The sequence below is a fragment of the Polypterus senegalus genome, chromosome 12 (assembly GCF_016835505.1).
Source record: "Polypterus senegalus isolate Bchr_013 chromosome 12, ASM1683550v1, whole genome shotgun sequence".
In the NCBI taxonomy this organism is placed as follows: Eukaryota; Metazoa; Chordata; class Cladistia; order Polypteriformes; family Polypteridae; genus Polypterus; species Polypterus senegalus.
This window is the reverse complement of record NC_053165.1, coordinates 78,921,447-78,933,912: the sequence shown is the minus strand read 5'-3', so window position 1 is coordinate 78,933,912 and position 12,466 is coordinate 78,921,447. Positions and strand designations below refer to the sequence as shown.

Sequence of the window (12,466 nt, the reverse complement as noted above, 5' to 3'; positions counted from 1 at the left end):
TCCAGTTGAGAGGTGCGACAAGCTTCTTGATGGTTATAGGAAGCGCTTGATTTCAGTTATTTTTTTCCAAAGGGTGTGCAACCAAATATTAAGTTGAGGGTGCCAATAATTTTGTCCAGCCCGGTCTTTGAGTTTTGTGTGAAATGATGTCAGATTTGTTTTTATTGTGTTGTTCCAATGCACATAAAGGAAATAAACATGTGGATACCAAAACATTTGGAATTGCAACAATTGTCTGGGAGAAATGGTGCATTTTCTGGGAAAATTCCAGGGGTGCCAATAATTTCGGCCATGACTGTATTATTAGTCCAAAGGGGAGATTTCGGTTGTTTGGTTTTTAAAACATTTGCAAACCTTTCTAAAAAAACACGTCACTTTGTCATTATGGGTAAAAATGGCAAAAGTATTCATTTAAAATTAAATCTACAACACAGTGAAGTGGGTAGAAAGTGAAGGAGTCTGAATGCTTTCTAAATTTGCTTTAAATTCTGAGATAACCCAACGTTTTTCCTTTGTTAGTGTCAGTTTTTCAGATTCACCCTCATCACGAGGGTCTCCGCTCCCCTTTGTTTCCCTAATGACCACCTTAAGGGTCCAACACTGAAAAAGCCTGAGAAAGTACAGACTTGAACAGCCGGGGCCTTTGGAACGGCCAAGAAAGGTCACCAAAAAATAAAAACAAAGTTTAGTTTTATTTCAAAACAAAATATGCCACTAACCAAACAATAAAAATATAAAAAGCAATCGTGCAGAACTTTTTGAACCCTCACTTTACCGGTTTAGTTTTTGTAAAAGCCGTCCGTTTCACTTTCAACTGAGTGAGCAGCAGCAATTAAAGAAAATCACTCGCTACATGAATTCTTAATTAAATTTCATAAAATAATGAAAAACTATAATCGCATAATTTGAAGTGTAATTTGGAAAACTAATAAACTAAAAAAAAAAAGTACACCGTTTAATTGGGGTGAAGGGGACAACGAAAATTAGCCAATTAAAAATTAAACGGATGAACATTTAGTCAAAGGAAAAATAATTTAAAAGCAAGAACTCGGAATTAAATGATAACTTGAATGAGTGGCTTTGCTGCCCAAGACTTTAAAAATGTCCAACTATATAAATCAATTTTAAAAGAGTGACATTAAAATGGCACACCCAGAGTGGCCTGCAAGTTAAAAATCACAGCCCGGGACTTCTAACTTGCGTCTGCTGCTCCCACTTTCAGGTCCAACCTGCCTGTTTGTGTTTGATAAGAAGTCTTCAACCGTGATGGCCACCCCAGATGAAGAGTGTCACTCGAGGGCGATGTTGACCGACGCCAGGGCCTCCACTGCCCATTCCGGGTAGCCTCCTTTGCCGCTGTACATCCTGCTCATAAAGCTGCGCACGAAGTCGGGGAATCGCTTTTCCACAATGCTCTGCCGCACCGAACGCATCAGAGTGAGCTAAAAGGAGACACACAGAAGGATTAGTGAAAAGAGTGAAATAAAGAAATAAATAAAATAAACCCACGGATATACAGTACCATTTATGTGTCAAAGTCTCCTGCATGGCATCCCGAATCCCTGTGAAGCTGTGGCTATGCTAGCAGGGGAGAAGTTTCAAGAGAAGCCTTCACGCCAGCAAAGGGTGTGAATCCAACAGGGGGGTTCAATGCACTAAAGACTCCAAGGATTCCTACCATTAACAGTGGGAAATCAATCTCGGCTACTGGGTCCCAAAGCGGACCCCATCCTGATTTTGGTCACATGGCCAACTGGTAGTTTTTCTAACTGACATCCAATAAAAGTAAAGCTGATAAAGATGGAAGACGCTTTCAGGAGAGTCGTGAGGCAACCCGTGCGTGTCCTGTTTGTAAAGACATTACAGAGCTAGATGTTTGTTGCTATACTGCGGACAAAACTGGCATATTCCTGCCTGCCCACCCACCCACAGTAAATTCATTACGTATTCAGACACTTTCTTTTGTAGATTTAATTTTAAATAGATACATGTGCCATTTCTGCCCACCAATCAACACTGATTAATACATAGTCAACTGAAAACTCGTCTTCAGAGAGATTGTCAAATTTATTTAACTCAAAACCTGAAATCTCTCATTTGCAGAAGCATTCAGACCCTTCATGCAGTACTTTGTGGTTGTTTCTTCGGCTGCAACACCAGCTTTGAGTCTGCTTGGCGAAATCACTACAAGCCTTGCACACCTGGATTTGGACAGCCTGGGTTCTGTTAGACTGGACAGAAAACATCTGTGAGCTGCCATCTCCAGGTCTCTCCACACATGTTCTATGGGGTGCAAGTCTGGGGCCACTCAAGGACCCCCCTCAGAGACTTGTCCCGAAGCCACCCGAGCAATGTCTTGGCTGGGTGTTCCATGTCATTGTCATGCTGACAGGTGACCCCTTCGTCCCAGTCGGAGGTGGCGTGCACTCTGGAGCTCATTTCTTCAAGGTCTTCTCTGTGCTTGGCTGCGTTCATCCCACCCACAAGTCTGACGAGTCTCACTGTCCCTGCTGCCACCACCATGTGATGTATTAGGCACCGGATGAGCAGTGCGTGGGGTCTTCATCCAGAGGTAGTGCTTGGAGTTCTGCCCAAAGAGTTACATATGTGTCGCATTAGATCTTTTTCCTCAGAGTCCAAGAGGGCCATCATTTATCTTATATGCTTTACTCACAAGTAGCTCTCATATTGCAGATTTACCATAAATAGCTGATTGATGGGGAGCTGCTGAGAATGGTTGTCCTTCCGACAGGTTCTCTCATCTCAGCAGAGATCTTCTGAAGCTCTGTTAGAGTGACCACAGGGTTATTGGCCACCTCCCTAACCAAGGCCCATCTTGCCTGGTTAACTCAACTTCACCAGATGGGCAACTCCAGGTGGTTGCAGACGTCTTCCGCTTCACAATAATTCAGGCCAACAGGCTCTTGGGGAGCAACTCAAAGCTTTAGAAATGGTATGAACCCCCCGGCCCTGATCCACGCCTTACCACAATTTGAGGTCTGCAGAGAGTTCACTGGACATGCAGTGTGAATTGAGGGACCTCCTACACCCAGTTACACCTGCGCCCTTCTAAATGATACCCAATCAGTTCTGGGGGACGCCAGTCAAGGTCTTATCCCATCTGGTCCATGCTCTTTCCAGCCCCTCCTTGATTGCCTTATTGACATATGGAGTCGGATGGCATTACATTTTCTAAATTTTAATGAGAATAAGACAGAAGTCACGTTATTTAGACCCAATGGCACCAATGGGACCCCCTGCCTGCATCGACCTTTCCACTGGAACTCAATATGAGAAATTCATGCTCACAAATTTAGGTGTGAAAATGGATTCGACTTTAAAACTTGATAGCCATGTGGTAAAATGTCGCTTTTTCCAGTTGAGGCGGCTGTCACAAATCAAGCCAAGCCTGTTTTGCCTGAACGCAGCCTTGCAACAGTGAAGCCTGCTTTTATAACCTCTCGTCTAGCTCAGAAGTCGCCAACTCCAGTCCTGGAGGAGCACTGTGGCTGCAGGTTTTCATTCTAATCCTTTTTTTAATGAGTGCCCCATTGGTGCTGCTAATTAACTTTCCATTTTAATTCAATTGCTTTTTAAAGATTTGTTCCTCTGAATTTCTTCATTTCTTTCCTTAAATGGCACCCAAACAGAAATGAAATGTGAAGTGAGGGAGCCGACAGAAGACCAACTAAGTCAGGGCCTCAAACTCCAACCACCTTCACTCCAACCAGCTGCTTAATGAGGTGCTGAGCCTTGTCGTTAATTAAACTCGTTCTTTAATTCCGTGGCCTGTTGCTGCTCTCATGATGCATTAACAGACGTTTCTGAAATTGTTGGTTTTCTCTTCCTAGGAGCAATGGGGACCTGAGCAGATAGACATTCCTGAGACCTTCACCTTTCTTTAGTTTCAGATATTGTATGAGGGGCACCAGTTGTTTTGGCTCATTTTGTATCTCGTTATTATTTGGCTGCTAATTAAGGAAAAAGAAACAAATTAAGGGGTCCGAGTCTTCAAGGATAAGTCAATTAAAATTAGTTCAAAAGAAGTTAATTAGCAGCAAAAACAGGTCACTCATTAAGAAAAGTGTGAGAATGAAAACCTGCAGCCACGGTGGTCCTCCAGGACCGGAGTTGACGACCCCTGGTCTAGATGACTGCAATGCTCTTCTTTTTGGAATTAGCTGGGCCTCCATTGCTCGCCTATAGCTGGTGCAAAATGCCACTGCTCAATTTTTTAACTGGCACAAGCAAGCATGAGTACATTACCACAATTGTGGCTTCCCTTCACTGGCTTCCAGTTCGTTTTCGAATCCATTTTAAGATCTTGTATTTATTTTTAAATCCTTTAATGGATGTGCCCCATTTTGTCTGAACTGCTGCCCCCTGATGTACCATCTTGCCCTCTCGGGTCAGCAGACCAGAGGCTTTTACTTGTTCCTAAGACACGACACACACTTAGAGGTGATCGAGCTTTTTCAGTTGCAGCTCCAAAACTAAAGAACGATTTGCTGTTGCACGTTAGGCAGAGATCCTAATAAGGCTCACTTGCTGTCTTTAAATCTTATCTAAAAACACGCGTTTACTCCTTGGCCTTTAACCCAGTATGACAGGTTGACTATCTGGGTACTTTTAATTATGAATTTCTTCAGCTCTTATGTGTTTCTGTTTCTTTAATGCTTTGGTTATTGTGTGTCTGATATGTTGGGTTTTAGCGTACAGCAGTTTGGTCAGCCTTGATGTCGTTTTAATAGTGCTTTATAAATACATTAATAAATAAAAAGATGAATTAAAGCAAACAGGATGCACTCCAAATGGTGCTCAGGTTCAATGGCAAAGGGGTCTGAAGACGTCCAGGAACTGCAGCCTCAAGTTTGACAGCCCCTCTGATTAGAAGTTGTGTTAACGTGACATCGGCTTTAGATTGACGTCTCAAAACAACTCAGAGATGACAAGCGGCACTAACTAAGATACCAGTCATTGGAAGTGCCACCATATAAGTGAGTTGCCATGCGTGACTAAATACAAGAATTGTGCCCATCGTTGGCATTTCATCATTGTCAACTGTTTTGGGAAGCTGCCCAGGTAAGGACTTCATTGTAAGTGAGAACACACAACGAACTTCACTTGTCTGTTTGAGTTTACACACTGACCCCAAGTCACATACCCACACACCACGTGTGTAGCACAAGGTCAGCGCCATTTTGGCAGGCAATCCACATAAACATAACAGGAATGGCACACACCGCTCATAGCCCCCTCAGAAGGTTAATAAATGAATTTAATTTGACTGGTGTGAGAGACAGACGGCAGCTCAACCCGTCCGGGACACCCAGAGGTTGGAAGGATGGCGGGGAAGGCAGCTTTTCCAGGACACTGCCTACCCCAAAACGCTAGATGGCAGCTCCCCTGGAGTGGCAGCGGTGCCCCAGATACCCGCAGGGCATCCTGGGACATGGACTCCGGTTTCTCAGCCCTGTTGGGTGCTGTGAAAGGACCTGGGGAGCCATGCTTCCCTTGCAGTATTAAGAAGTCATGAGGATGGAAGCCCCAAAGTACTTCCGGGTTAATGAAAGAATTGGGATTCTCCATCTGACCCGGAAGTGCTGGCAAGTCACATGGGAGGAAGTAGAGAAGCACTTCCGGGTCAGGAACTATATAAAGAACTGCTGGAGACCCAGCAAGCGAGCCGGAGTTGGCAGGAGTAGGACAGAGCCTGCTGGGTGGTGTGGAGGAGAGTATTGTGTTAATTTATTGTTGGTTTAATTGTTTCTGGCGGCCGTAGTGCTTAAAAGGCCCAGTGAAGAAGGAAAAATAATTAAAAGAACTCCTTCGTGCTTTCACCCTGTGTCTGCGTATCTGTCTGTTGGGTTTTAACGGGGCGACAGCGACCCCTAGAGTTCTTACACTGGATATGCTGCAACGTCTTCACGCCATCTCAGAACTGGTGGCCTATGGATTACTGGGCAGCAGCCCACCCACCCACTAATTTCAAACCCTGGAGGCAGGAATCCATCCACACCTGTAATTGGCGTCGTGTTTATGAACTTGCGTGATGAGTGTGAAGCGCGCACAGCATCTTCCTCCCCTCAAGGACAGGGAGTGAGGTGGACAAGAACACTTGGTCTTCCTGGTAGAACTAAAGCTGGGATCCTTGGGGTTACAAAATGTCTTGCGTGCGACTAAATCACCAAGCAGTGAGAGGAGCTGTCAACGCATTTGATTGTGTTCACTTTCTGTCCACGATTATTGACAGCTTTGACAAATGCGTTTCCACACAGACAGCCAATAAAGTAAAACAGCAAAAGGTTTTCAACAACGGTAACTATCTTGAATGGATTGTGGAGCCGCACCGCCTCATCTCCACTGTGGCACAGTAAACCTTTCTGTTAGGCCAGCGCTCTCAAATTCCGCAATCTAACCAACACAATTATGTATTTTTATTTTTGAGATCTTCCTATTAAACACAGCCACTGATTTTTTAAACCAACTTATCCAGCTATTTGTCAACTGGCATCAATGGGTGCAATGCCACAGGTAACCCTGGCAGGGGTGGCACTCATACCGTGCCCATTAGGCTGATTCAGAGTCATCTGTTACCCTAAGACGTGTGTTTCTGGATATGGAAGGTAAATTAAAGCTGGGCACTGGAAGACCATGCCAGCTCGACACCAATACCGCACAGGCGGGGTTTAACTAAGGATCCATGTGGTGTGAGGCAGCAGTGTGCCAACCCACTGTGATCAAAAATAAAATAATGCTTAAATATTTACGACTTACAATCCATTACCTCACGGCTGTCAAATGCTTTATTCCACAGTTTTGAAGCTCAAACTGATGACTATTCTAGAATGGAGAAGCAAAACATTTTTCGGATACATGTATGTATTGTGTCAAAAGGGTCAACTGTTGTCACATGTACTGAGTATTTACTACCACACTCAATATCCGATGACAAACAAGAAGTCACCATTCTCGTAAAAAAAGAAAGAAAAATCCTCGGCCTACACTGAGGTATCATCACAGACCCCCAGGTGAACCCCCCAGCTGCCTCATCTGTACTGTTTGCATTCTATCACAAGTCAGGCAGCTTCCTGTACGCGAACATTCACAGTGCCTAGAAAAAGTCTTCACCCTCTTTGAAGATTTCACGTTTTATTAAATGACTCCAGTTTGCCTTTTATATTTGTCATTCATTTTGCAGGGATTGGTTTCTTTTCCTGCTGATTGGTCTGTGATTTAATTATGTTGGGGTGGGGGGCGCGTAGCACAGCACCTGCTCTACACACACTCACAGTCACTTAAAATGTAACATTTAAGGGAAGAAGATCAAAATGTCAAGGCAGGCTGCGCATAAAGTGAAACCCCACGCCCTTATTTGGAGTGCTGATCATGCCGACTACACTATGAAGCAAATCCACCTGTGCCTTGCAGTTTATACTGTTAATGTATAATAATGACAGCTTCTCTCGGTGAACAAAGTGTTTTAAAAGTAATCCCAAGTGAGCTTGGGGAGACCATTCGAATGCCACACAGAACATGCTAGAATCTCATTTTGCACATTAAAACTGAGACAGTCATGAGGTACACTGTTAAGAAATGTCCAGGAATGAGAAGTAAAGAATGTGCACCCACATCAAATATTTTGAGATCAGTGAGCAAGATGACAGAATACCGATATGTCAGAGCAAAAACTCTACGGGGCAACCCCATGAAGGCAAACGGGACAGAGGACTGGCATGAGGCGTGCACTTACCTGATAGGCGATGTTATGGATGGTTATGTGGTGCATGGCTGCCGTGTTGGTCTTGAAGAGGGCGTGTATGAAGGCCCGACTATACCTGTGAAACAAAAGCATACATCAGTTTAAAACAAATAAAAATGACCAGCTACAATGCACAATGGCCAACAGTCACAGCTAATCAATGTGCAGTATAGTGGCAAAAGTATTGGAAATAAATCATTGGATTCAGGTGTCCCAATCACTTCCATGGGCACAGGTGTGTAACATTGAGCAACTCGGCATGCAGACTGCTGGCCTCTACAAACACTTGTGACGGAACGGGTCGTTCTCAGCAGCTCAGTGAATTCAAGCGTGGCATCGTGATAGGATGACACCTGTGCAAGAAGTCAAATCGTCAAATTTCCTCGCTGCTAAATATTCCCCTGCCAGCTGTTAGTGGTATTATAACAAAGTGCAAGCAATTGGGAACAACAGCGACTCAGCCACGAAGTGGCAGGCCACGTCAAATCACAGAGTGGGGACAGCACATGCTGAGGTGGGCAGAGAGTCAGTAGCTACAGACCAACGAAAGCTCAAGAACAGTTCAGCATAGAGAGAGAGAGAGCGAGCTTCACTGAACGAATGGGTGTCCATGGCCGAGCAGCTCACTTCACCAAGTGCAAAGCAAAGCGTCGGATGCACCACCACTGGACTTGAGAGCAGCGCAGACTTGTCTCTCCGGAGTGACAAATCACGACAGACGAATGTGACTTTGGTGCTTGCCAAGAGAACAGGGACTCGCCTGACAAGGGATTATGGTGTGTGGTTGGGCTTGGCCCCTTAGTTTCAGTAAAAGGAACTCTTACTGCTTCAGCATACAAAGCCATTTTAGACAATTTCATGCTAGCAACTTTGTGGGGACAGTTTGGGGATGGCAACATGACTGCGCACATACACACCAGGGCACAAATCAAGGTCTGTAAAGAAATGGAGGAGTGAGTTTGGTGTGGCTGCACAGAGCCCTGACCTCAACCCGACAGCACACCTTTGGGATGAATTCAAGCAGAGACTGCGAGCGACTGAGCCAGGCCCTCTCATCCAACATCAGTGCCTGACCTCACAAATGCTCTCCTGGTCACAGGCTTCCCTAAACACACTCCTACACCTCGTGGAAAGCCTTCCCAGAAGAGCTGAAGCTGTTAGAGCAGCAACTGGTGGGCCAACTTCATATTAAAGCCTGCGTATTAAGAAGGCGATGTCATTAAACTTCAGGTGAGCGTAAAGGCAGGCGTCCCAATACTTTTGGCAATATGGTGTGTGACAGATAGAGGGCGCTCTTGCCCTCTTGAACCCTCGGACAATATGTCAGACACCAGATAAATGTCTAAATTATTAATTTATTTGAACTAAACAGTGCACAAAGCACTCTCCTCTCCACAATACTCATTAATGAACAGTACAAATACTCAATAATCAATCCTCCACTCCCAGACGCGTTGCCACCCTTCCACCCAGCTCAGCTCGTCGTCTAAGGATTTCCCATAATCCTTTATAGTCCTTGACCTGAAAGTGTTTCGCTCTCTCTGTCCACGTGACTAGGAACACTTCCGGGTCAGATAAAAAGTCCTTCTTCAACCAGGAAGCACGTCATTCCTCTTGTTCATGTGACTCGGACGTACTTCCGGGGTGCAAGGAAAATACTTTGTTCCTCCCTGCAGCGTCCTCTAGTGCCCACCATGGTCTTTCAGGGCTGTGACTAAACACTCCAATGTCCATGATGCCCTGCTGGCATTCGGGGCACCTCCATGCTGCAGGGAGGGCTCCACCTGGCGGCGTGGGGGTATTGGCCGGCCATATATCACAGGCGTAAGTACATCAAGCATATCACCGCAGGATGGCTAAGAAATCACACAGAATGGAATAACCCATAAAGCTGAGCCCACTTTTATTAGACCCAAGTGATCTTCAAATTACCAAAGCACAATTTTGTAGGCCAAAGCACCTGCGTGGCTGCTCTCGAATGCCAGTGGTCCTCTCCAACGTGCCGATTGATGCTGCTAGATAATCATACAGTACTAATGTTTCAGTTCATGTGATAGAAGACATTCGACAGAAAATCCACTGTAGTCAGCGACTGTCAAGGGGGCAGTTAGAGGTACTTTATGCGGATCCTCGATTCAAAAGTGCCAACTGAATAAAAATGGCTCCTCGCTTCATTTTGTGCTGCTGCCCCATTATTACAAGGTTTGGAGTGGCACTCTCTGTTTTGTGCTCCGTCTCAATTTAGACAGAGAGAGACATTGCGATACTAGAAATGAATGAGTTGAGATGAGTCAGAACAGAAGAGAAGCCTTTCACATAATGATGGGAAACACTTTAAAAATGTTAAAAAGAAACTCAAAATACAGTATAGCAACAGACATGCATGTGTTGGTAAAGTTTTCAATAGTTTTAAAGCTGAGCATAAGGTGGAAAAGAAAAAAGAAGAACTTAATTCAACTGCTTAAAAAAAAAAATCCTGTAATGAAGGTTAGCATAACGGGGTACTAAATAAGCAGAGACGCTCCATCCAGTGTAACCCAGACACTGCGCGAATACGACAGCTCGGCAGCTCTAAGCCAAGCGGCTGAGGGAAAACAGGGGTCTAATACACGGTACGCTTTGGGTGGTCTGAATCAAGAGACACGCGATGTACAATTTCAAACTGAATTAGACCACGTCTCAGAAAAACTGAAGGCCAACGTCCTCCGTCTTGGGTTGACCTCTATTCATTACCGGACTGCGAGGTCCCGCTTCCAGTGGACGGTTAGATGGCAGATTCCCGTAAGGAAAATTACCTTGAAAACATTGCAATAGTTTGGACATAATGACAATGTGTGATAAAACCTGCACAGCTAGATAACGGAGGAAGCATGAAGGAGGTCGGGGCAAGCTTTTCACTTGAATGCGATATAAGAAGCACGTGTACTTATTTTGGTACATTTAAAGTGGACCTTTCAATAAAAAAAAGCTTCTAACTTTAACTTGTGCACAATATTTCTTGAGTTTAGGAAGAGTAGAATTAAATTAAGGTCGGATTCAAAAATTCAGAAACCACAGATTTTCAGCGTTTCCTCCAGAAATGCTTTTATTAGTGTGCAGATTGTCCCGCGGGATGGTGGGCACTCTCACTCTTGTGACCGATAAAATAAATAACAATAGTGATAAACCAAACAGAATATCATCAACAGAAGCAGAAACCTAATTTCAGAAGGCACTGAGCTGAACAGCACCTCGTTTTATTTTTGCATATTTTGCATTTGTGCCACTGCTTAAGGTTTAAATTAAATCAAATCAAATCCACTTTGTTACAAAGTCATTTTAATTTTCGGACCACCCGGTTACAGTTTTCTTAATATTAACTGTTCCAGTTTGTGATTTTGAATCACGGAGAACCCAAATTTTGCAGCCCGTGTGTATTTACATAGAATTCTAGAGTAGACATACAAGAGCAAACTCTAGGCCAGGGGTCCTCAATCATAGTCCTGGAGGGCCGCAGTGGCTGCAGGTTTTTGTTTTTACTCGGTTGCTTAACTAGAAAGCAGTTCTTGCCAATAATTTCATTTCATGGCTTGTTTGTCCTTTAACTCTGCCATGTCAGCTCATTCTCGTATCCTCGATTTTCTTCCCCTTTCTAATGATGCCCTCCAAATGATTTGAAGGCTAAAATGGAGGAGTAATTCTCAGTCCTTCACCTTTTTCTCTTCAATTATTCAAGTATTTAATTAAAGCCAATAGTGATTGATAAATACACACGGGTGTCAATGGTAAGAAGCTAAATGGAGAAATGCTGGTCTCTTTTTGTCATCTGCATGTAATTGCTAATTAGGAGTCATTAAAAACCAAGCACATGGCTGTTTAAGACTAAAATAAGTAATAAGGTTTAAAAATCCTAATGAGCGAGACCACTGAAGTGAAGCCGAAGTGTTACTTGAGCAATAAGGGCTTCTTATTAAGCAGCTGGGTAGGAGGAAGAACCTGCAGCCACTGTAGCCCTCCAGGATCACGATTAAGGACCCCTGCTCTAGGGAGTCTGGGAGTGCCTCTGGGACTACAGGTGCGCCCACCTGGCTTGGGAGATGTAGACAATGTCACCCTCGAGTGCCTTAGGGACAACTTACAGGCTCTGATGAGGACAACTCCTCGCCGATTCACAGGGTGGCACTGTATTCTAACGTCCCTTCTCTTCCTAACACTACAGACTGGATGATTGACAGCCTTACCACCTCTGATGTCACTTCCAGTGTCCATCCACCTGGACCCACCTCTTCCTGCCTGGCCTGTGTTTAACCGGAAGTGTCGCCATCTTAGATTGTCTCATTTGAGACTCGCGGCTTGAGAGACATTCATTTTGCTGAAAGGCACTACAATATGCAGGGTGGCGGTGTCACCCCCAAATCTTCATCCGACAGTAAAACTGGGGGTAAAAGAAATACACAGAAAGGCACAATACAAAATGACCAAAGGCGTCTTAGTGGTCGATACTTTTTAGTTTTGTTTACCATGAAGGAAGGAACAATTAAAAACTTAAGTGACATTTATGTTTCTTAGTTAGTTCATATTATTTAGAGCTGAATGAGGGGGTATCACTTTATGTGAGTGTAACCAGAGCCGGAAAGTAACTGATTTGTGAGCATGGTTCTTGCTTTAAATACTCACGTTTAACAGACATACATTTCCTGACTAAAGAAAGCACAACTTTATTTT

The 12,466-nt window shown here is 44.3% G+C and overlaps 1 protein-coding gene across 1 annotated transcript in view; it reads right to left on the bottom strand.

The window, feature by feature from the left end:
* Positions 1 to 671: 671 nt before the first annotated feature.
* Positions 672 to 12,466, bottom strand: part of qtrt1 (queuine tRNA-ribosyltransferase 1) — a 64,305-nt gene continuing 52,510 nt past the window's right edge. Inside the window, exons 9-10 of the mRNA XM_039772499.1 lie at positions 7,754 to 7,838; positions 672 to 1,442 (exon numbers count right to left, since the gene is read on the bottom strand). Coding sequence (XP_039628433.1) covers positions 1,290 to 1,442; positions 7,754 to 7,838 — 238 coding nt within the window. The 3' untranslated portion in view covers positions 672 to 1,289. The remainder of the gene's footprint in view (positions 1,443 to 7,753; positions 7,839 to 12,466) is intronic.